Below are 25,230 nucleotides of genomic sequence, written 5' to 3'. Positions count from 1 at the left end.
ACTTGATGGACATGAGTTTGAGCAAGCTCCGGGAGTTGGTGATGGACAGGGAAGCCTGGCGTGCTGCAGTCCATGCGGTCACAAAGAGTTGGACATGACTGAGTGACTGAACTGAACTGATAATAATGCCTCCCTCATTATATTGCTGTAAGGATTAAATGAGGCACCACGTGAAAAGCACTTAAAATACTTCCAGGTACACAGTAGTCACTCAGCAAGTATCTCTTGTTATTGTTGTACTGTTGGAGAGAAACAGAGTGGATGTAAAGAGCTTCCCAGCTGGCCTAACAGAGAGGTCCGAAGGTTTTAGCAAAGTCTGGAGACAGAAGGATGGACAGAATGACCCCTTCTTAGCAGTTCTCTCCGAGTCTCTACAATGACTCTGTCTTGGCTTCTATTCAGCAGTTATCTGAGCCCTGCTGGTGTGGGGTCCTCTCTGGGGAGTTAAGACTAATACACTTTGATATCTGTATCAACAAATACCGATGATGCCTCTGCAGAGAGAGAGAGTGGTAGGAGGCATGGTCTGCAGTGGGAGTTTTAATCACACATGGGCCACAGGGGCTGCCAGCATTTATTCCTGTTGAACAGGAGGCCTTTCTGTGCTGACTTCAGCTCAGACCACCCCCCTCCTTTTCCATCACCTCCTAGGGAGGTGTGTGGTGGGTACCACCCTGCTTCGATCTGGAGGAGAGAGAGAAAACTGCTATCACAGGCTGAGCTTCCAGCTCAGCGAGGCTGCGGCCGTCCTGCTGGCTTTGTGGAGTGTTCTGAGCGGATGGAGCCTCCGGTTCTAAACTAGGACAAGTCCTTTTCCCTGTTTTGGCCTCCATTTTACTATTATGGGATGGGGCACTGGCAGAACACGCTCTCTCAGAGCAGCTTGCTGTTGCCATGATTTGGGGAATCTATGTGTTCACAGTGGCCCTAGGGCTCCTGTGCTGTGCATGTGCCCTGGAGAATCTCCAACACAGAAACCCAAGAAGCACAAGGGGATGTTTGTTGCAGCAGTATTTGTAGCAGCGAGGAGCTGTGAAAACTAAATGCCCATCAAGAGGGGATGAGGGAATACAAGGCGAGGTCTTACCACACTATGAAACACTATCATCGAAAGGAACCGGCCAAACCTACCACTATCAGTGTGAACAGATCTAAAAACAATATTAAGGGGGGAAGTAAGAAGCAGAACCAGCTAGCCATGGTGCCCTTATGGAAAGTTTTAAATACATCCACGCAGGTATATAGGGCCAATGCAGGAGACGCAAGAAACCTGAGGGTTTGATCCCTGGGTTGGGAAGGTCCCCGGGAGGATGGCATGGCAACCCACTCCAGTATTCTTGCCTGGAGAATCCCAGGGACAGAGGACCTGGTGGGCTACAGTCCATAGAGTGGCAAAGAGTCAGACACGACTGAAGCAACTGAGCATGCACACATGCAGGTATATAACGCTCAGGTTAAACGGACAGAAGAGCTTCTAAAGGTAGACTGGAAAAACATAAGCATTTGGAGGAGAGGAATGGACTGGGAATGAGGACAAAAAGAGACCAAAAAAAAAAAAGACTTTGCCCAGACTGCTAGGAGATGCCATGAGCTCGTAAACACCAATCTTATTATAGAAGGAAATGGCAACCCACTCCAGTGTTCTTGCCTGGAGAATCCCAGGGATGGGGGCACCTGGTGGGCTGCCGTCTCTGGGGTCGCCCAGAGTCGGACACGACTGAAGCGATTTAGCAGCAGCAGCAGCAGCAGCAGCAGCAGCAGGAGGTGCACCTTGGGTGAAAACAAAACAGATAAAGATGGTTCAGGTCAAGATGATTCCCTCAGGACCTTCCAGCACTGCCGTCCAGGTCCTCGGTCAGCATGGCCAGAGCTAGGACCTTGTGGAGGTTCAGAGCAAGGACGACGTGGAGTAGTGCAGCCAGAGGAAAGTTGTATCTGAGGTATACAAGAGCCCTAATAGGTGAATAGGTGTAGGTAATCTATTACTAATACTAGGTGCTGATAAAGCCAGTCTATTACATAATCTAGTCACATAATCTGGTTGCGATTTCCTGTCTTGTCAATACAGTTACATTAGTAATCAGGACCCACAGGCTGATTGATCTATTGTCTCCTTAGGGCCTTATCATCTATACCTGTGTTTGGTTCTCTGCGTACTGGAATCTGTCATATATAAACAGTGTCACGTGCAGGGCCAGGGCAGGAGAGCAACAGGGCTGAGGTGGGCGGATCAGTAAGAGCTTGTTTCAGGCCCCGGGTACTGATGGATATTTGCAGGAGCGCAGACTCCAAGGACCACTCTTGCAGTGTGTTTTCGATTTTCACCCAGTTCTTCATTTGTATTTGGTCTAAATATAACTTGAAGACAACTGGGTTTGCTTGGGGCCAATCTCAACAGACTTGACATCAAACAAACACAAAATGCAGCTCCAACTGCAAACGGGAGACTCAGAGATAAATCGCTGCTAACCTATTGGGCAGCCTCTTAAATCAGCTCATTCCTTACAGCAGCGGCCACCTCTTTCTGCCTCCAAACAGCTTACCTCTTTTCTTAAAACACCTACCCTCAGCCTCTCCAGACACTCTCTCCAAAATCCCATCTACCGGCATGCCCCACTCAGAAGAAGAGAGGTGCCAGCGAAACAGCAATTGATGAGATAAAATCTAGACTGGAGCCTCAGTTCATCTCAGCACTCAAAAAATCAGGCAAGGTATCAGTTCAACAGGTTCTGCAAGATGTCTCCAAGCATCTCTTAAAACCCGTGAGGACTCAGGAATGTGAATGTCATCTAAATTTTGCAGCCCACCCCCCACCCTCTTGTGGGCGTGGGGTGGACCATGGTGTATGTAAAGGAGGAGCATTTGGCTTGGTCTGCTGGGTGAGGTTCTGTCCTAGCCAGAGGTTCTTATACCTGGGGTCTGGCACTCACCTAAAAGGTCACTTGTGTTGATCCTAAGGGAATCTCCCTGCCTCTGTGCCTCTGCAGGGAGAGGCAGATGAGACCCTTGCTGATCCAATGCTTCCTTTACAGCATTTGCTGTGAACATGAGGCTGCAGTTCCTGATGTAGCAGGAAAGGGGACAGGCAGAGTCCTAACGTTTCTTGAGGTTGGAGGCAGAAGCACGGACTAGATAAGCCACAGCTCCCAGCAAGAAGGAGAGTTCTGGATGCAAAAGCACATTCTGGCTGCGATCCAAAAGTCTACAAATAATAAATGTTGGAGAGGGTGTGGAGGAAAGGGAACCCTCTTACACTGTTGGTGGGAATGCAAACTAGTACAGCCACTATGGAGAACAGTGTGGAGATTCCTTAAAAAACTGGAAATAGAACTGCCTTATGATCCAGCAATCCCACTGCTGGGCATACACACTGAGGAAACCAGAAGGGAAAGAGACACGTGTACCCCAATGTTCACCGCAGCACTGTTTATAATAGCCAGGACATGGAAGCAACCTAGATGTCCATCAGCAGATGAATGGATAAGAAAGCTGTGGTACATATACACAATGGAGTATTACTCAGCCATTAAAAAGAATACATTTGAATCAGTTCTAATGAGGTGGATGAAACTGGAGCCTATTATACAGAGTGAAGTAAGCCAGAAGGAAAAACACCAATACAGTATACTAACGCATATATATGGAATTTAGAAAGATGGTAACAATAACCCGGTGTACGAGACAGCAAAAGTGACGCTGATGTATGGAACAGTCTTATGGACTCTGTGGGAGAGGGAGAGGGTGGGAAGATTTGGGAGAATGGCATTGAAACATGTAAAATATCATGTATGAAACGAGATGCCAGTCCAGGTTCAATGCACGATACTGGATGCTTAGGGCTAGTGCACTGGGACGACCCAGAGGGATGGTATGGGGAGGGAGGAGGGAGGAGGGTTCAGGATGGGGAGCACATGTATACCTGTGATGGATTCATTTTGATATTTGGCAAAACTAATACAATTATGTAAAGTTTAAAAATAAAATAAAATTAAAAAAAAAAAAAAGCACATTCTCTCCAGTGTCCCGGATGAATTGGGGGCAGCCAGGTGAGAGAACGCAATAGTGAGGACAAACCAGCCCCACCCAGCTGTTCTAGAAGGTTCCAGAGAAGAGCATCTGTTCCTAAGGTTGCTTTTGTGATTGGAGGCGATCCTCATGGCAGTGAACAACCACTTAGGTTCTTTAAAGTGTGGGAACCAGGGACTTCCCTAGCGGCCCAGCGGTTAAGATTTAGCTTTCCAAAGCAGGGGCTGCGGCTTCGATCCCTGGTCAGGGAGATAAGATCCCACAAGCCTCTTGGCCAAAAAGTCAGAACATTAAACAGAAGCAATATTGTAACACATTCAATAAAGACTTTGAATTAAAAAAAAAAAAAGCATGGAACCAGTGAGGAGGGGGCCAAGAAGGGGAGAGCCAGGCCAGGAGACAGAGCTGGAAGGTATTTCCAGCGGTTCCAGTGAGAGAGGATCCTGTGAAACTGGTAGAGGCTGGGGGACTCAGTGTGGTGGGCACCGTTGCTGCCGGGCTTGAACTGGCCCTAGTCCTGCTCCAGGCTTCCTTCTGCAAGCATCCATCAGCAGTGGACAGGAGTAAGTCACTTAACCAGCCCATTGTCCTGCTGCTGACCCCCATACTGTCCACAAGTCACCATCAGAAAGCTGGGCAGCGGCCATGCCAGGCCCAGCAGGCACGGCAATACCGAAGTCCACCAGCTGCCATGTGTCCGAAAATAATTATAACCTGGTGTGGCTACCTTTCCATAGGGCCACACTGGCTCCTGTTGACGGTCACTTACCTGTCCAAGTGCCTTGGCAACCGCTCCCCAGGATGGACACCCAGGTCTTCCGTCTATGGTGTAGAGGAGTCTCCCCGGCCATCTCCCACTCACCACCTGCCTGAAGCCCTCTGCTGTGTCCACATCTGTGCTCATGTTCTCCTGGGGAACAGGCAGCACTGGCCTCTGCACCTTTCCCCTAGTTCTCTGGGCTGGCAAGCTTGGCTGAGCCTGGGGGCACCTGGGAGTCCAGAGGCACCAGCTGACCAGATGGTAGGCAGGGGAAAGGGCCTGGGAAGCAGGTCCCAGAGGAAGGATCCTGTCTGGAACTCTGACACCTTCTCTCGGTTGCAGAGCTGGGAGCCCTGACTGACTCTGGCTTCTCTATTCTGCAGGCAGCCGAGGTCAGCGTCTCTAAATTGCTAGTTACTCCTTTCTTCAATTAAGGACGAGTCTTCTGACGCAGGAAGTTAACTCCCACCAGTTAATCTAATGGCCTTGTGTCCTGATGTGTTTGCTGTCTGAAGGCAGGGCCAGCAGGTCACAGCCAGCACATTCGGGAGCTGCCCTGGGGGGCCAGGGCCCCACATTCCCTGTTGAACTCCAGAGCCACACAGCAACACTGATCTTCATGTTGGGGCTGGGACTGTGGCGGAGGTTGGAAGTGGGGAAGCCATGAATGGAGCCTGGAAGTGGGTTGTCATGTGGCAAAGTCTCCTTCACCTCTGGCCTACTGCCTTCCCATCTGAGAAATGGGGACATGGAGGAGGGTCTGGCTAGATGATTTCTGTCATTCCCATCAACTTGGCGCATCCCCTTACCCGCCACACTCCCCTGCAAGGATTTGTGGTGACTGCATGGAGTGGTGGGAGGGATCTTAGTGCCCACCTCAGAATGCATGATGTCTTTGCCTATGCATTCACACACACACACACACACACGCATGCATGCACGCACACACATGCGAGGTGCTGCCTGGAAGCAGGGTCCCTGCTAGGCTGTGGTCACTGCTGCCGCTGTGAGCCAAGGGTCCCGGGAGGTGCTCGGGCCCAGGTGTGTCTGCTCTGAGGCCACTTTATTGTTCCCCTGTGACAACTCACACCCACAGAGCAGGTGGCCAAACCTGGACATGGTCCAAGCAGTCAGGTTTCTGACTGTGCCCCACCTGCAGGGAAGGGTGAAGACAGTCGAGCCCAAGGGACAGAACACAGGCTCTAAACTAAGCACCGAAATTTCTCAGCCTCCCTTTCCTTGTGTGTGTTACATGCTCAGTCTCTAAGTTGTGTCTGACTCTTTGAGACCTCATAGACTGTAGCCCTTCAGGCTCCCCTGCCCATGGCATTTTCCCAGCAAGAATACTGGAGTGGGTTGCCATTTCCTTCTCCAGGGGATCTTCCCAACCCAGGGATCAAACCCATGTCTCCTGTATTGCAGTTAGATGCTTCACCACTGAGCCACCAGGGAAGCCCTTCCTTATGTGTAAACTGGGCATAATATAAGACATCCGAGGATATTATATAGGGAGTGCCTGAGGGTTAAATGACATGATAAATGTAAAGCCCTGAGCATACCGCCTGCCCACGCATGGCTAAGTCTACCCCCACCACGCCTGAGTAATGGGGAAAGGCTGCAGGGATTCACTCACATGCTCCCAGCTGCTGACGGATGGCGCATGCTGGCCAAGAGCTCTGGCTACAACCTCAGAGCTGCTGAAATTCTGTCTATTGGTCAGCACTGCTGTCTGGTTCCAAGATCCAGCACTCTGGGGCCTGAGAGACTTCTTGGGATACGTGACTTTCAGTGCTAAAACCAGGGGTCTCTGGCAAATCAGGCTGGTTGGTTCCTTTGGTGAAGCGACACTAGGTGGTTTGGACAGATTGTCCTTGGTTTGGTTGAATGAGGTCCCAGAAGGACCCACTGGGGGTGGGGTCATACAACCTGCAGATTTCAGCTAAAACAAAGGGAAACATTCCCACGATCAGCAGTGTCCAAAGATGGAAAAACTCTTGTTTGAGATACTGAGCTCCTGGTCCTTGGATGTAATAAACCAGCAGCTGAAGGGCCACTTGAGGGGGATCCTGTGGATGGAGACAAAGTCCCAGGGTGAGGCGTCAATGCTGGGCCAAATGCCCACTGAGGACCCTTTTAGCCCCACATGTGCCCTGTTTCTATAGACGGGTTAATGGGACCCTGGAGTTGGGACCATGGCTAGCCTGAGCATGGAATTATTCTTTTCCGTGGACAGCAGGAGTGGGACCGGGTGGGTGGGGAGATTGGCTACAGGTTGCAACTGGGTTTTAGCCCTTTCTGGTTCCTCAGAAGGAAGCCGAAAGCATCTTCCCAAGGGAGCTTAGCTTGGGGGTTGAAAAATCACCTGAGAACAGATACCCCCAGCCCTCTCCAGCAGCAGAGAGCCCGGCAGCCGGCTATGGGGGTGTTGGGAGCTGCCAGAGCCTGGTCAGCCATCTGTTGGGCCCATGGATCTGGCCCAGCCCTGGGCTAGGGATAAGACTGCTCTCTCCCCTGGGCCTCCCATCTGGCTATCCCCCAAGTGCCACCGAGACAACTGGGCTTCTCTCATCCCCTTTTAGGGCTGGACCGTGAATCCCTGGCCACCACCAGGCAGAAGCTACAACACCAACCTCCCCAACCTCTGCTGGGCCTGTTTACCAGGATGTCTGCCCCCCAGGTTTGGGAAGCGAAGGGGGACTATTGCTCACCGCTAGGCTCCTGGCCTCCCCAAACTGTTCCAGCCTGGAATCCCAGGGGGGCTCTGCATGTGTTTTTACACTTTCCTTTAGAGCTAAGGGCACAGAAATCCCTTCCCCTCTGAGGCTAGTTTACACCCAGGTTCTGGATCCTAGAAAACGATTCCATGGAGTGGGGGCTGATGGAGGGTCCATCTCGTCTCCTATCCCTGGAGCCACCTCCCTCTTGGCTTCCCGGGAACCTCCCCAGGTCCTTTCTTCCTTTCTGTCTCTCCTCTCTGTTCTCTGTCACTCTCCAGGTGCCAGGGTCTCGAGTCTGCTCCAAATTTCTCTCCCCCTCTCCCGTCGGTGTTTCGGCCGCAGAGGTGTCTCTAGCGCCCAGTCTCCGTGGCTCTCGCCCACGACTCCCGGTCCGCGTGCCCATCTCCGCCCGGACCGCAGTGTCTCCGCGTCTCCGCGCCCGTCCGGGACTCGGAGCGGAGCGTGTTGGAGCGGCGGCCGCGGCCCCGGGCGGGGGTGCGGGCCCGCGGGGGCGGCGTTGGGCGCCTTCCTCCGTCAGTCCCTCCCCGGCAGCGCGGGGGGGCCGGCGCGGCCGCCGCTCGGCGCCTTTAAGGGAGCGGGAGGGAGCGGCGAGGCGGCGGCGGCTGCGGTGGCGGCGGCCGCGGCGAGCGGGGCGGGGGCGCGGGGCGCGGCGCTCGGAGTCCGCTCGCGGCCGGAGGCGGCTGGGCGGCCGGGACCGGGCTGGGAGCCGCGAGGAGCGCGCGCAGCGCCGCCGGAGCCCGCCGCCCGGGCCATGGCCAAGGCGGGCCGTGCAGGTGAGGGCGGGCGCCGGGAGGGCCGGGCCGCCGGCTGGGGGAGGGACTCGCGCGGCTTGAGGTGGGGGGGCTGCCTGTTCAGGTGAGCCCCCGGCGCAGGTGGGCGGAGGTTCTAGGCGGGCCGAGCGGGCGGCGGCGCGGCCGGCCCCCTGGGAGCGTGGAGAGGGGGCTCCGCGCGCCCCGCGTCCTTCCTGCGCCCCCGGTCACCTCGTGGGACACCGCGTCCCCTCGCCACCGCCCCTCTGGAAAGGGCTAGGTCCGCGGCGCCCCTGCCCGGCCCGGCGGAGGGGAACGATCGCCACCCTCCCGAGACCCTGGGCAGACCCGGGCGCGGGGTACGAAGGCGAGGTCCCGCGGCTGCAGCTCTATCCCACGCCCCTCGCCCAACCCCAGCGCCAACCAGGACGCGCCCCCTTGTCCTGCCGCTCTCGCTATCCAGGGCGCGACAACCCCCCCCACCCCCCCGCCCCCAGCTCAGGCAGGAGACCCAGATTTCTTCTGGGGAAGGAGGGGTGCTCCGCTCTGCACCGGCTTGTGAGCAGTCCCGCCCCCTCCCCCTCCCGGACCCTGGGAAGCAGCGCCTCAGGGGCCGAGGTCTGAAAGGGGGGGTGCTCTTCTGCGGTCCCCAGGGCTCTGCCCTCCCCCAGACCCAGGCCGTGTAGTCCGGGGTGTGAGGGAGTGGGCGTTAGTCATTTGTTCATTCATTCAGCCAGACGTTCATTCACCAACATCTGCTTTGTGCCAGGCCCAGAGCTGGGCACTGGGATGAGGAGGTGGACCGGACGCTGCTCCTGTTCGCACTTTCTGGGCCCGAGGGTGACTTGGGAGGTCGCTGCAACGAGGGTGGCAGCAAGCCTGGTCACGGCAGGGCCAGCTTTCGAGGCTGGCATGTGTAAATCTCCCATGAACTCACACCCAGCCTGTGACGTTGGCAGGTGCCATGGCACCCCCTCGGACTCAGCAGTGGTTTGGCATGAACCTCACCCTCTCTCCATCAGTGGTGGCAATGATGGAATGAGTGTGAGTTCACTTCTGCACACACTTGGAGTGGATTCTGCTGGGCTGTGTGTGTAAATCCACTGCCGCCCCTCGGATGCTGCCCTGATCCTGGGCCGGGTCCTGATGCTCCTATACATATGCTGGGTGTGTGCTTTGGGTGCCTGAGAATACACTCCTGTTCTGTCCCCTGGAGTCCTGTTGGGGTGGGGCTGGTTGTGTGCGACACAGCCAGTGAGGAACACATCTGAACACTCCCTTTCTCACTTCCCTCCCTTTTCCTCTCCAAAGGGAGGCTCCAGGAGATGACACCCATGGGGCTGGAAAAGGCGGCCTCCCTGGGTCCTTGCCCACCCCCATTCCTCACACAAGAGCACATGGCAGGTGTGTGTCCCCCCCACTGTCCTCGCTCCCCGTGTGCACACGTGTGCAAGTTCATGCACACCCCTTGCACACATCATCTACCCGAGCACCATCAACACAGCAGCAGTTAACAATTGCTGCTTTTACTAGGCACTAGGCAATGTGCACCACCATCCCGGCAGGCAGGAAGTGTTACTCTTCCCTTTTGAAAACATCTGCAAACAGAAACTCAAAGAAATAGCTCCATCCAGGTGGCCCAGAGGGTCTACGCAGAGCCTGGATGTCGGGCCAGACTGTAAGGACTTCTAACGATGGATTTTCTCCATTGCTACCCTCAGAGGTTCCAGCCCTTCCACTTTGGTCTGTGGGTTGTTTGGTCTCTAGACCGAGAGTCTGTGGGAATTTGTTCCTGTGACAGGTGAAGAACTGCTCTGCCCTGAGCATCGGTGCCTCATGCTATTCTAACATCTTGTCTTTCCTGCTGCAATTTCATGCTCGGCCCTTTCCCTCAGGGCAGCACAGACCCCGCTTCTCCTCCATGGGTCCAACAGCCCAAGCTCCTCCCTCCCACGCTCAGCTGCCACCCCAAGGAGCCTTTGGGATCGACCCTAGCAAGATCGGATTACTTCTCCTCTTCTGAGTTCTTCCAGGCTCCTTTGCATTTTGTAAAAGTCCCTTCTCTTCCTAAGCCTTCTAAGCTTGCTGACTTGAAGACAGCAGGCGGTAATGTGTGCATGGAGATTGAAGTCTGTGAGGATGGACTGGTGAGCTTTACAAGAGAGGGAGTCCTCGGAGACAGGAGCCCAGGTCCTTCTCTTAACAGCTAGAGAAACTGAGACCCAAGGAGGGGATGTAACACAGACAGGGGTGGCTATTCAGGACCATCTACTGTGGATGGACAGACTGACAGTCAGAAATGATCAGAACTTCATCCTGGGGGTGACATTAGAACTGAGGAAGGGTGAAGGCTGTGAGAATCTGGCCTGTGAATGAAAGAGTCTGCTCTGTGGCCTATGAGGTGTTCTATCTAAATCTGGCCAAGAAGGCCGTTGACTAGAGATAGAGGTTTGGGCCTCAGAGCTGCCCTAGTGCCTGACTCCAAGGTCACCAACACTGTAGTCCTTTGAGAGCAGCCCAGACTTGTGCAGTGCACACCCTAAGCAACCAGCCATGGCTGTGTCAACAGAGTCACACAGGAGCTGAAGGGAGGCAGTGAAAGGAGCTTCCATGTTGCCAGGAGAACCCAGGTACAAGAGAAAATGTAATCAAGTCTTAGAAAGGATTGGATAAATGGCAGAGGGTGGATCCCAAATGGGAAGGTTTTAGTCACACAGACCAGGATGGTTATAGTGTGTCCAGTCTTGAGAGAAAAGGCTAGGCAAGAAGAGCCCTTGGTCTTGGCTTGAGGGAACGCTTGATCTACTGGACAAAGGAGGAGAGATGCTACCTATGGGATGAAAGTCTGTAGTAGGGAGGAGAGTGGGAGAGTGGTAAGGGTCTGGGAAATGACCTCTTACAATACAGAGCTATCTGGCTATCAGGCCTCAAGTGAGTTGTAGACAGGGAGGAGGCCAATGGGGGCTTGAAACAGTGAAGGCTGAATTCCTCTAGAAGCTGGGCCTTTAAAGGCTGGCAGAATTTGGACAGAAAGGTGGCAAGGTGCAGGTAAGACCTCCTAGTCTTGGGAATGGGAAAAATGTGCCTGTAGAGGGTATAAAGGGGGTGGGTGGGGAGGAGGTGCCAAAGGGTGGAGAAAGTTGGCTGGCTGTGGAGAAGGTTCCTGGAGGGGTGCAGAGGGCTTCGAGAAACTCTGGAGAATATGGAAGATGGGAGGGACGCGTAAGGTTTGGGTGTTTTGACAGATCCCTCCTGGGAGGGCAGAGAGAGAGGCCAGCCAGGCAGGGCTCAGTAGGGAAGGGTTTGCGCTGGTTCCTGCCAGCTACCGGGCCCCTCCCTTCCTCCCTACGCCCCTCTGGCCTCAGCAGGTTGGCAGGCGGGTCAACCCCGGGGGCAGGACAAGTGGAAGGCCCCGCCGGGGCAGGAGCCGAGGCAGCAGCCAGGACGGTTTTGGAACCTCTCTGGCTGGGCCAGCGCCGCCACCTGGAGAGGCTGGGCGGGGGCTATAGGGCTGGGCCTTCTTCCAGGCTGGAGGAACCAGTTTATTTGCTCCCAGGTGTTGGGGAGGAGCCAGCAGGCTGGAGTGTATCAAACCCAGTAATTTGAGTCAGTAAAATACTGATCCTTTAGGAGCAGAGCTGGGGGCACGCCTTCAGAAACTCATGTTCAAAGCATTTGCTAGGAGCTGACACTGAGGCCTGGGGAGGGGGGCCCAGTGGAAAAAGGTGGTGGCAGAATTGGGCCCAGAACCTGTGTCTCAGGGATTTGGTGAACCCGATTCTGCTGTGTCAGCTGCCCTCTCACCATCCCAAAGTCAGACCTCCTCCTGGGCCTCCGCTTTGTGGTCCCCGGGTGGTGTGTATGGTGGGGGGATGGGGGTGAGGGAAGTGGCCGGATCCCTCAGAGGACAGAATGTTTCAGAACTTGGGAAAGGGACGAGCTCTGAGATTCTCAGGACTTTGGGGAAGAGCCAGGAGATTTGAGGCACGTCTCAGAAACTCCTGAGCCTGGGGTACCAGGATGGCTTTACTGTGTATCTGCTGAAGGGCCTTATGATTCTGCGTGGAGATGGCAAATGCACCTTTGCAGGTTCCTAGGGAGCCGTGTGCACATGCTCAGTTGCTTCAGTCATGTCCGGCTCTCTGTGACCCCATGGACTGTAGCCCTCCAGGCTCCACTGTCTGTGCGATTCTCCAGGCAAGAATACTGGAGTGGGGTGCCATTTTCTACTCCAGGGGATCTTCCAGACCCAGGGATCGATCCCATTTCTCTTACGTCTCCTGCTTTGGCAGGTGGGTTCTTTACCACTAAGGCCACCTGGAAAGCCCCTAAGGAGATGGCTAGGGCCAAATCAGACACCAGTGCCCCAACTCAAAGCCCTTCTAAAGCTCTGCCTCCAGGAAGCCTTAGCGGCCTTCTGTGCAGTCATAGAAGTGCTGGAGGTTGGGCCTGTCTCTGGTTCCTCTGCTGAGTTACCTGTCATAGCAGTCAACCTGGCAGGCCCCAGCAGGCTTCAGCCTGAGGCCCTTTGGTGCCTCTTAGCCCTGCCTGTGGTGAGGTTTGGGGTAGTGAGTCAACACAGCACGGTTCGTGAAACAGAGTCCCACAATGAGCACGTGGTCCTGGGCCTGTAAACCCTGGTGGCGGTCTTGGCTGGTGTTTGGGAGTCCAGTGGTGGTACACAGAGTCTGAGGACATGGCTAGACCCCCTTCTCTGGGGCCCTGTCTGTGTCAGACTGGCCAGAATGTGTGATGCTTTCTCATATATGTCTTAGTGGACTGCAATAGTTCATGGATAGAAGAGTCTTGGAGATCTTCCGGTCCTACCGGTTAATAATGCAGGTGGGAGACCAAGGCCAGAAAGGCAAAAGGTTTTACTCTGAGCTCTGGTGTCTTCAAGAACAGAGGGTATGAACTCCCAAGATCAGTGAGGACTTGAGGACTGGGGGCTTCTTTTTGATCTGGGTGCCTCCTAGAAATTCCCTGGGATTCCAGGCTTGGGAGAGGGTCAGTGACTAGCATTCCAGGAACAATCTGGCTCATTTTGGGTAGCAGTCAACATGCTTTCCTATCCAGCAACATGCCAGCGTCTCTTTGAAGTAGGGCTGATGTCATTCCCATTTTATGGATGATAAAACTGAGGCCCAGAATGGTTAAGTATCTGATTCCAGGGTCACACATGAAGTTAGAGGCAGAGCTGGAATTAGAACTCAGGTCTCTCCTTCTCTTGGATTCAGCATTCCTGGGAATTTGACTGTGTAACAAAGAACAGACCTGGCTCTGTCACTGGTTGCTCTTGAACTGCCCCTCTGGGCCTCAGTTTTCTCGCCTGTAAAAGGGGGACGAGAAGGAAAGAGCTGGGGGGACAGGACAGCTCTGAGTTTGCTCTAGTTGAAACACTGCTCTCTTCCTCCTCAGCCTGTCTCCCCATTGCTTCACTGTGCATTTCGGCCCTCACCTCCTCCCATCTCCCTCCTCATGGGGACCCTCCCAGAGGCTGGTGGGGATGGGAGGACAGATGGGGAGCTGAGGATAGGCATTTGGAGAGCACCTGCCTCCTGGGGGTCCCAGGACCCCGGCCTACCACCACATCTGCAGCCAGGAGCTTTGTGGAAGAGGGTGGCCAGGGCCCCCAGGGAAAGGGCTGGGGGTGGGAGTGGGGAGGAGAGAATGCATAACAAATGAGTTTGGAAATCAAATAGGATCTGAGCTCCCCACCCACTCCCTCAAACCTCTTTATACTCCTTCTTTTAAAATTCTTGTTTTCTGAAGAGAAGGAAAATGCTACCCGGCTCCCCTTTTGCAAACGAATGGGCGCCTTAGTGAGTCACGCAGGAGGTAAATGCCACCTCCAGGGCCCCATGTCTGCCTGCCTGCGGAGGCCTGCACAGCTGTGTGGCCACCAGCCCCCATGGGGGTACACGTGTGGGGTGCCCCCTGCCTGTCAGAGGCTTTGGGGTGGGAACTGGGTGCCTGCAGTGGAGCCTCCACCCTGCCTCCTCCAGGCTCTCTCCAGGGTGGCATTTTATGAGGTTCAGTTGTGGGTGGGACCACGGCTCAAGTTGGGGCCAGGCCGAAAGCAGGCATGGCCACATCAGGGCTCCGTTGGAGACTCGGGGAGGGGCTACAGGGGCTTGGCTGTGACCTGTCCGTGGGGTGAATTCAGGACCTTCAGGGAAGGTTTTGTGGCTGTGGGGCTGCCCAGGCTGGGGGCTGGTGGGAGAAGTGGGGGCAGGTGCTAATGAGTCTGTCTCTGGAAACCAGAGTTCAGGGGCACTAAGCTCTTCTCCCCAGGTGTCCTGGCAGGGGCATGGTGTGTGTGCTTGTCTGGAGTCTTGTCTTCCTTTTGGATGGTCGGCCTGTTAATTTGCAGACCTAGGGCTGGGGAGGCCAGGGAGGAGGTGTTCCTCCTTCCCAGATGACCTGTTATTCCAGAGGGAGGGAAGTGGCCGTCTGTTAGCCGGGGATGCCAAACAAGGGTTGAAAGCAAAAATAGAAACACGTCGGGCTTTGTGTCTGGGAGGGGCACCGAGTTCTAGTGGATCCAGAGGCCTCTTCCGAGCTGTCTGCCGCTGATGCTGTGTTTGCTTGGCTCAGTGTTTGCAGAGCACGTCACTCCTGCGCTCCTGACCTCCTCGGGGATGCATCTAGGTGTGCAGGTTCTGGGCTCGGGCTCCAGGGGCTGCAGCTCTTTTGTGAGGCTGTCTTCAGGGGGTTTGGAGTGGCTGTGGCCACCCATCCGTCCCTCAGACACCTCTGACCTTCCCTGGATGGCTCCCGAGTGGTTCAGCTCACTGCTGTCTGGATCAGAGCTCCTTTTGGCCTCCCATTCCCTTCTCATCCCCCGACTTCCCACCTCCCGTGAAGCTGGTCTCAGCTGACCGACTCTGGAATCATCCCTTGTGGTAAAAAGAGCTATTTTCAGCCTTCCCATTACTGCCCAGTGGGGGGGGGTGGTGTTTATCCCTTGCTGCCGTTTTGTTTCCTTCTTGTTCAGTGTAAACTGGAGCGGTGTGGAGAGCATTCCACAGCCCCACCTGCGGGGTCCCGGCTGGCAATTCCCTGGTGCTGTGATTTGGCACCAGAGGCAAAGCCTAGTGGGGACAAGGCCACCTTGGGCCCCCTCCCTGTGCTATAGTTGACCCAGGGTAGCAGGGTCACCAAGGCTCCCGTGGAGTCACCTCGGCCTTGGCTTGTGGGGGCCACTCCCCTGCTGCTGCCCCATTCAAACTGATGGCAGCCTTTGGTGACCTTACCGGCAAGCTGGGCAGCTCACTGAGGTGGGGAGAGTGCTTTAAAAGAGCCCCCAGCATCCTTTGTTGAGTCTATGACAACCTCCATCCCCCCAATCTGGCCTCCCCACGCCCTGGTTGGATGCCTGGGTCCCTCCTGGTCTCTGTTCCCTGGTCTGCACTGCGGGTCCTGGGGTGATTGGAAGGGGCCCCTCTGTCCTGGTTTTTGGGGCTCCCCTTCCCCTCCCCCACCCTTCTGAGGAGCCTGCAGGTGGCAGAGCCATCAGTGGTGAACTGGCAGGTGCATTGGGAGCTCCCGTTAGAGGCAGGAGAAAGCCTCTCCCGTATGGAGCAAGAGTCTGGTGGGACGGAGCGGGGACATCTGGGGCTGGAAAGAATTGTTCCAAATAACTCAAAACTGTTGGGAGCCGAATTGGCAGAGCAAAACGAAAGTACAATAGATAGCCAAAGCTATTAATCACTAATTATCTCCTAAATAAAGTAATTAATGGGTATTTAAGTGGCATATTTATGAGACACCAGCAGGTCTTCAAAAACCACATTTTTTTCCCCCCAGAGCAACTAGTTGGGCCAACTGTGTCCTGCTTGGGAGACTGGGGTTGTCATCCCACCCTCAGGCCTGCCAACCTCCCCACCGACACCCCTGGGCAGGGAGTGTGACCCCATCTGAGCTTCTCCCTTTGTCATCACAAACAGGAGCAGAGCTCCTCTGAACTGACCTCACTGGGCTGTCCTGGGGACCGTAGGAAGTGCCTGCAAACCCCTGGCAGTGGTGGAAAATGCTGCACAGAATTTAGTGTTAGCTGCAAAAATAGCCTTGAAGTTATATGCTACAGCCCCTTGATGGTGCCCAGTGCTGTTTATGGCCAGGGTCAGGCCGCAGTCGGTGGCTGGAGGCATTGCTTTTTTTTTTTTTGAGTCGTTGCTGAATGTGTGGTTGGGTCAAGGCTTAGTTTGTGGCATGGCCTGTGGTCAGCTTCATGGCCTGTTTGAGATGGGGTCCCAGTTATTCTGTGATTGGGGTTGTGACTTGATCTATGGGCAGCTTGAGGTTAGGCTATGGTTGAGGTCAGGGGTGGGCCGTGGTTAGTCTGAGGAAAATTCTGCAGCCTGGAGTCTCAGCCTCAATCCTTGAGTCCACCCCTGGACTGATGGAGCTACCTGGGTGCCCTGGAGACTGTATTCCTTCCAGATCCTGCAGGATCTGGGCTTCAGGTGCTGGGAACCCCAGCATGCAGGCACTTCTGGGGTGCCTGGCATGTCCCCTGAAATAGCCCAGCACACGAGCTCATCAGTGGTGCATACAGCAGTTTGGGAGATAGTTAGGACCTGTTTCTATAGCAACCAACCCCCAACCAGCACTGGTTTCCTTCAATAATGCCTTTTTCTGGAAGCAGCTTCTCCTGGCCTCTTGTTTCTCCCTGGGTGGCCCCATAGCCCCTTGAAGGCTGAGCATGGGCTGTTTGGCCCTGATTGATCTTGTCAGGCTCATCCTGACCCAGAGAGGGGCCTGAGGACATTCCCTATGGGATACTTTCCTGAGAGAGGGCTCTCCTGAGATCTACCTGGTGCTGGGCCATGCTGAGCATAACAAGAACTTTCTCTGGTCCTGGGCTAGGAGAGGCTACAGGCCTGGGGAGGATACCTACTGAGTGTTTTCCTGGAGGAACCCACAGCCCAGTGTAGCAGGCAGGCCTGGACCTAGTCTACAGACAGGCGCTCTGATGGGCACAGGTAGAGGATGTTACGAGACAAAGAAGAGGCAGGTGCCCAGACCAGCGTGGGGGTCAAGGAAGGCTTTCAGCTGGGGGCTGGGGGCTGGGGATGGAGGGTATTTCAGGTACCAGGGGCTTCAGCAGCAAAGTCTTGGAGGGAAAGAACATGGCATGGTGGAGTGGGGGTGCTTCCCAGTAGTGGCATGTTACTGGAACCCAGACTGATGATGGGCAGTGGGGCTTGGAGAGAGTGTAGGTCCTGGCTTTAGGTAGCTCAAGATCTGGGGGATGGGGGCAGACAAGACACAACCCCAGGGAGCTGCACTGGCAGAGAGGAGAGAGGCCAGCCATGCACCAGAAGCAGCCCCAAGAGTGTCAGGGCTCAGGCTGTTCTAGCTTCTGGGTGAGGCCAGCAGTGCCTGCCCTGCCCTCGGGGCTCCCGTTCCAGGGGCTGGAGGAGAAGGAGAGGGGCCCATCCTTGGGAGCGTCCACTGTGAAAGGATCAAAGAAAGCCCCGCGGATATCATGATTTATTTATTTTATTTAACAAACCCTTTTATAGCACTGTCTGAGTGCCAGGCACTATGCCAAACCTTTTTCAAATATTCATTCATGTGATCCTTCTAGCAGCTCTAGGGGAAGACTGTTATGATCCCCATTTTACAGAGGAGGAGACTGAGGCACAGAGTGCTGTAGTGACATTTATTAAGATCACTTGAGAAGTGCCAGAGCTGGGATATGAACCAGCCCTTCCCTGGTGGCTCCGACGGTAAAGAATCTGCCTGCAATGCAAGAGACCTGGGTTCAGTCCCTGGGTCGGGAAGATCTGCTGAAGAAGGAAATGGCAACCCACTCCAGTATTCTTGCCTGGAAAATTCCATGGACAGAAGAGCCTGTCTTTTCACTACTGGGAGCAGGAAGGGATAGTGAGGGGCGAGGAAGGCAGGGCTCTGGGAGGAGGGGCAGAGAGGAGGTGGGTCACATCCCTCCCTCCCACTCCCTGCCCCTCCTAGTCCCCCCTCGCACCCCTGCCTGCCTGTAGGAGCCTTTCCCAGATTGTGTGCATCTCTCACTGCATCCAGTGTGTAGAAGGACCCCTGGGACCTCAGGTCAGAGCTGAGGAACGGTGAAGTGTGCCTCTATCTGTGTGTGTGTGTGTGTGTGTGTGTGTGTGTGCCTGTGTGGGCCACATCTGGGCTCTGGACTCTACATGTCCTGGCTTCCCAGGTGGCTCAGCAGTAAAGAATCTGCCTGCAATGCAAGACCTGCAGGAGATATAGGTTTGATCCCTGGGCCAGGAAGATCCCGTGGAGGAGGGCATGGCAAATTATTCCAGTAGTCTTGCCTGGAGAATCCCATGGACAGAGGGGCCTGGCAGGCTACAGTTCACAGGGCACAAAGAGTTGGACATGACTGAAGTGACTGAGCATGCGTGCATGTTCTCTACATGTCTGTGTCCAGGGCAGCCTGATAATTTAGCAGCATTGATGATCAGCAGTTAAACCCAGATGCTTGTGCTTGTAGAACCTGCCATTCTCGTGCCCGTGTGTGTGTATGTGGACACAGCAGACAGACTGGAGACAAGGGACCTGCCTGAATGAGCCCTTTTCTTCCGAGGCACAGATTGCCGGGATCCAGCAGGCTGGCCAGGTCTCAGTTTCAGATGTGTCCTCAGGCAGGACTGGGCACAGAAGCTGTGACCATGGTCACGGGCGGCAGGCTCAGTGCCGGGCACCCACTTTGGCCAGCTCAGAGGTGCTGTGACTCCCTGGAGGCCTGGATATTGTCACTTGAACCCATGCAGGGCCATGGCGGTCACAGCAGACGCCCATGTTCCCTCCCTCGCTCTTACAGTTGAGGAGAAATTTCTGGGTCCAGCATCTCTTGGAAATGGCCTAAAAGATTGCTTTGACCACTGTCTCTCCTCCCTCCTCTGTTCCCCAGCCTAGCCAACTCTGCCCCTACTTCCTTTAAGGCTCAGTTCTGCCTCGTCCTCCAGGAAGGCCTCCAGGCTGCCTGCCTCTGGAAGGTGCTGTCTACACCTCTCCGGGCTAGGTTGATGTGGTATTTCACCCAGGGGCCAGGCCGCCCACCCCTCCTTTGTCCCTTGCCCTAAGCCGGGCCACGTAGGCTGGGCCCCAAGGCTGGCACTGGGGCCAGGGATTGAGCCCATTCAGCTTTGTCAGAGCTCATACCTCCTAGGCAGCATCTGGTTCAAAGTCTGGCCCAGGAGGAGTTGGTCAATGCCTCCTGCCTCCCTCACTTTACTGGGCCAGGGCTTTCCTTGCTGTGGACTCTCTTTCCCCTCAGACTGGGCTCCCAAGAGCAGGGTGGTGTCTCCCTTCTGGGGTGGGGAGCGCTGACCTTCAGGCAGGAGCTGCCCTGGAGTCCCCGGTAGAGGGCAGAGCACCCACTGTTGGCTCCTGTCTGTCTGTCCATCTTCCAATTCCTGTGTCCATGGGAACCAGGGCTAAGGTGGGGAAGTGGGTGACTGCTGGCTGCACTCATGCTGGGGAGACCCAAGCCTGTGACAAGGTCAGGGAGACTGCACTGGGCCTGATGGTGGCGGGCAGATGGATCAGGAGAGGAGCAGGAATGGCTGCCCACAGCCTCTCCCCCTGCACCCCACTCCTTTGAGCTCTGCTGGGGAACCAGTGCACCATGGGGTGTGAAGGATCGTTTGTTTCTCTGGATTGCCAGGGAAGGATTGGGGTATTCCCTTTTCTCTTTTACCCTGATTTAGAGTGTTTTTTTTGGTCTGTGCTGGATGGCTTGTGGGATCTTAGTCCCCTGACCAGGGATCGAACCCACACCCCCTATATTGGAACCATTGGACTGCCAGGGAAGTCCCTTGATTTAGAGTTTTGAATAAGTGTGATAGAGAAGGTGGGACAGAAGGAGAGTCTGTTGGAGGATGTAGGCTGAGCCCTGGAGACCCTGCAGCCTGGGGGAGAGAAGCGAGGAAGAGACCTGGGCTCCTGCCCTGAGCTCTGCTGCAGAGCACACCCTGTCTGGTGGTCCTGAGCACAGGCCCTGGAGTCAGATGGACCTGGGTTCGGATCTTGCCTCATCCCTTATGAGCTTTATGACTTCAATTGAATGACATCACACCTCTGAACTTTATTTCCTGAACTGTAAGATGGGAATTCATAACACCTGCTCTATGGGACTTGGTTAGGATGAGTTTAGATAATACCTGTGAAGCTGCCAGCAGATCATTTTTTGATTATTTGCTTGTTTAACAAACACCTCTTGGTTCTCTTCCGCCTGGGACCCTATACTGGACACAGAATGCAGAGGGGTGAAGGACAGGGACCTACCTTAAGGAGGTTGTGCTTCTGGGCCTTTGCCCTCACTGATCTGGGATCTAGGCACCCACCTTCTCTGACTCTCAAGACCATATGTGGCCTTTAGCGACCTGACCTGAGACCCCCTACCCCTTGGGAGATTTTCTGAACCTCTTGGGCATCTGAGTCCCCTCTTCTGGAAGTAAGCAGGTGATAGACTCTGGATAGAAGTGAGAACCTTAAAACCCACCTGTCCTGAGCTCCCATCTATGACAGGCAGGTGAGCCCTACCTGCTTGGGCTCCATTTCCTCTCTCACCTCTTCTTATACCTGTTTCCCTCTGTCACTGGCTCCGGCCACGTGGGTTTCTTTCTGCCCCTTACGGGTAACTTTGCCCTTGCAGTTCCTTCATCCAGGAAGGCTCTTACTCTCATCCTCTGCCTGTCCATGCCACGCGTGTGTGCCAGGAACGTGCATGCACACACATGGATGTACACACCAGCGCTTAGGATGTCTGGCTCTTTCTCACCATTCAAGTCTCCACTGACCCTCCACATTTTCAGAAGTCTTCCTCTCATGCCCTCCCAAGACTCTATATCAGTGTTTTCCTTTTTTGAAATATGACCTTTGCCATTTGCTAAAAAAAAAAACAACCCTGCATGCTGGAGGAAGAGATGAAGGGAACATCTTCCTCCATAAGCCAGGTGACGGCTGCTTCTTAACATGATCTGTCCTTTTTTTTTTTTTAAATAATTTTATTTATTTGTTTTATATTTGGCTGCTCTGGGTCTTTGTTGCTGCTCGAGCTTTTCTCTAGTTGTGGAGATTGGGAGCTACTCTCTAGTTGCTATGCGTGTCCTTCTCATTTCAGCAGCTTCTCTTGCTGTGGAGCGTGGGCTCTAGGGGCCCCAGGGGCTCAGTAGTTACGGCGCGTGGGCTCAGTAGTTGTAGTTCCTGGGCTCCAGAGAACAGACTCAGTAGTTGTGGCACACGGGCTCAGTTGTACCATGGCAATGTGGGATCTTCCCGGACCAGGGATTGAACCTGTGTCTCCTGCATTGGCAGGTGGATTCTTTACCACCGAGCCACCAGGGAAGCCCACATGATCCGTTCTTATAAGTTCTTTTTTGCACCAGGGTAGATAACTGAGATCCCTATACGTGTTGAATACCTACCTTTCCAGAGGCTGTTTTGAGCAGCCTGTCTGCAAAGAGGGAAGGACTGTAGCAGGTTCAAACTTAGAGTGTGCATTTAAAAACCAGTGAAGGTATTTTGAAAACAAAGAGGATGGCACTAAACCAGATAAAAGATGCTTTTAAAGAGAAAATCAACTGTAGATACTGACCACAAAGGAGATTCAACACTCAGGTGAAGGGTTCATGTGGGAGGAGAAACAGCACTGGTCCAGTGTTTATAACTCACTGGGTGACAGAGTTCTTTTGGAGCCGAATGCCCTTGTCATCATCCCTCGGTGGATGTACGGATCCATGCATTCATGCCTGTCTGTTCTCTAGGCTATGATGACACTGTAAGAGACACTTGAGGGAAAGGGCACAGTGGAGGTGGGAAGAGACGGTTTTCCTTTCTTCCTAGCACTTGCCACTGCCGAAAGGATTATTGCTTCCCTGTTTTAGGTCTGCCTCCTCTGTCCCCCTGTAGACTTACACTTTGGGAGGGCCCCACTCTGTCCCTCTTATTCACCCCAATGTCCCCCAGCACCTAATACAGTGCCTTGCAGGATGGGCAGCTCCCTTTGACACCCCCGAAGCCCCACTCCCTTTCTGACCATCTCTAGCTGGAAGAATGTGTCCTTCAAATGGAGCTGAACCAGGCTCCTTGCAGGCTTCCCCGCTGCCGGGCTCTCCCCACTGGGACTCCCAGCAAGTCCAGCCCATCACATGGTGTGGGTGTTGTGATGGCCTAAGGTGGTGGTAGCCCCAAGGATGGATGCGGTGGGGGAGGCGAGGGAGGGACAAATTCCAGAGCTCCCCTCTTTTCCTCAGGCCCTAACACAAGCTCTCTTTAGGAGGGGGAGGTTGACAGGAATGCTGTTGCCCTTCTTTGTTCGTGGCTGAAGTGAATACTGTGCGGGTATGAGACCCACCATAGCCAGTCCCTTCTCGTTGAAACTTCGCTATTTAAATTCAGGAGACAAATCGACACAGATATATCTTTAGATGAACCCACCACTAATTAAACTCTTGCTGCTCATCATACAAAACTCAAGGACCAAATAGATGAGGTTAATATGACTGTCCTGACTGTCCAGATTCTTGCTTTCTTAGAAATGGAATAGATTTGGACAGCAAGGGATATTTGCACATTCATATCATATGTTTGATAGTTTTTATATCCTTGATATCTGTTGATTGAGAAAACATAAAATAAATGTAAAATCAGGAAGGATTTTAAATGATTATATTTTTGAACCACAGAAATCTTCGCATACATTTAATGTATACCTATGCACTTCTTTATTTTATTGTATTTTGCTGCTATTGTAAATGGTATTATTTTTCAAATTTCAAATTCCATTTGTTCATTTCTGACATACAGGAGTGCAAGTGACTTTTGTATTTTGATTTTCTATCCTGTCATCTTACTATCCTCAATAATTAGTTCCAGTAGGGTTTTTGGTTTTTTTTTGGTAGACTTTGTAGAGTTATTGTTTTCTAGATAAACAATCATGCCATCTGAGAATAAAAGCAGTTTTATTTTTCCTTTCTCATATGTATACCTTTTATTTCTTTTTCTTGTCTTATTTCTCTAGCCAGAAATTCCCCCATATACATTTGGGAAACGGTCCCATAGTCATGTTAGAAATACTCACTTATGGTGTTTCTGGATTCTTCCAACTCCCTTGCAATAAATCCAGGGTCATAGGAAGGAAATTGCTGATCAGACTGTCATGCCCTCCACACTGTTGTGTGAGAACGAAAAGCTTAGAGCGTCCCCACTGGGAATGTGGGGGAAGACCCAGATTTACACCCAGAAGTGACTCCCAGGTCGGTTTTCCTGATGATCTCTGCCTTTTCTGTGTTTCAGAACGTGCTTTTTGCTTGGCTTCAAGCCATGAAGCTCAAGTGGGGTGTGTGTTTGGGAGTTTGTGGTGGGTGGGGCAGGAGGGCCAGGCAGGAGGGCTGGGGCCCTGGGCTGACCTGTGCTGGCCTCTCCCTTCAGGAGCAGTTTGTGTTCTGGGATCTGGGCTCAGGGCAGGAAACGGTGTCAGCACCCTGCAGGGTAGCTGGGTGCAGTGAGCTGAGGCTGCAGCGACTTTTCTGGGGAATGCGTCATGAGGTGTGTTCTAGCCAAGGCTGGGGGAATGCCCACCTCGTGCTGGTTCATTTACATCTACTATGTGCCAGATCAGCTCCTCAAACATCAGTTGGAGTTGAAAAGTTTCAGGGGAAAGTCTCTTTCGGGTTACCTATTGCACAGATGGGGGAACCAAAGTAGGGGCATTGCTGATGCAAGAAGCCATGTGTACTAGATGGCCAGGGCTGAACAGAGGAAGATAAACCCTGTGTGCAGGGTGGTTTTACTGTTTTCCATTGAATTACGATGCAGTGAATTGTAAGATGCATCACTATTTTCTATACCCCAAGAAAGAATAAACAATGCCAACAAAATTAGGACACGCCACCAAGTAAGATACACCCCAGTTTTAAAGCTGTTGAAGTGTGGAAAAAATGTACATCTTAGCACTGATAAGATGAATTTATGAAATTAATGGGCATATGAAGTTATATGTGCAGTGGAAACATGGAGTTTTCCCTGCCTCTTCTTACTAAATTTTGCTCTGTAGAGGTAATCCCTATTCCATTCTTCCAACAAGCTCGTGCGGGCACGTGTGAACTTTCCTCACTTTATAGCTGGCGAAACTGAGGCACAGACAGGTGACATCATACAGCATCTAAGAGGTGAGGGCCTGAGCTTGAATCTGGGGCTCTTCCAACCTCAGACCCTGAGTTCTTAACTAACATGCTGTACATATCCTCAGTGTGCAAGCAGGAATATATTTTTCAAAAATGAGATAAAAAGAAACATGGTTCTGGGACCCATGTGCATTTTTTTGTTTCTCTTAACCATACTCCGTGGGTATCTTTCCATGTTAATACATAAGGAGCTACTTTATTTTTCTACCTACTGCAAAGAATCCCCTTGCTAACTGTGAATATACATCTGGTCCTCTGTGGGTGGACACTGGGATTTCTTCCGGTTGGTGGGTATCACCGGAACACTGAGTTGATCAACTGTGTATTGCCATCTTTGTCTACTTCTCTGATTACTTCCTCAGGAAAATTACCAGGTCAATTTTCTCCCAACACTTTTATGGTTTTAGTGTTTACAATTAGACTGGAATTCATCCACAATCTCCAGTATTTCACGTGTCTTGGGAGCCGTCGGAGGGCTTCCTGAATGTGCCAGATACCAGCTGCTTTCCTGAGAGTCCCAAAGTGCCAAGTAAAGAGGCTCTGAAAATGGGGGGCGGGAGAGAGAGGCTCCTGACCCAGCTGTATCTCTGGTCTTCCTTCCCCTGGTCCCGGGGCAGGAGGTGGGTTGGGGCTGAGTTTGGGGCCCCCAGGGGGCCACATTCTCTGCATTCACTTGTTCCTGTCTGCTCTGGAATACCCCCCAGCCTACATTCTGGCCTCTGCAGATATTAATAATAATAGTAGGCATCATCACTGAGCCTCCCGAG

The 25,230-nt window shown here is 53.4% G+C and overlaps 1 protein-coding gene across 4 annotated transcripts in view; it reads left to right on the top strand.

Moving 5' to 3' along the window:
- The first annotated feature begins 8,122 nt into the window (after positions 1-8,122).
- PITPNM3 (PITPNM family member 3) overlaps positions 8,123-25,230 on the top strand; it is a 97,198-nt gene continuing 80,090 nt past the window's right edge. The window contains exon 1 of one of the 4 annotated variants that reach the window (XM_086359505.1): positions 8,123-8,297. In XM_086359505.1, the coding sequence (XP_086215631.1) occupies positions 8,276-8,297 (22 nt within the window). In that variant the 5' untranslated portion in view covers positions 8,123-8,275. Of the gene's footprint in view, positions 8,298-11,008; positions 11,322-25,230 lie in introns of those variants that run through there. The other 3 variants (XM_086359503.1, XM_086359504.1, XM_086359506.1) reach the window with 3 other exon arrangements.

Source organism: Bos grunniens, chromosome 19 (genome assembly GCF_055505025.1).
Source record: "Bos grunniens cultivar Pamir isolate PY7600 chromosome 19, Bosgru_T2T1.0, whole genome shotgun sequence".
Taxonomy (NCBI): Eukaryota; Metazoa; Chordata; class Mammalia; order Artiodactyla; family Bovidae; genus Bos; species Bos grunniens.
Note: the sequence above shows the minus strand (reverse complement) of the source record. Positions and strands in the feature narration are given on the sequence as shown.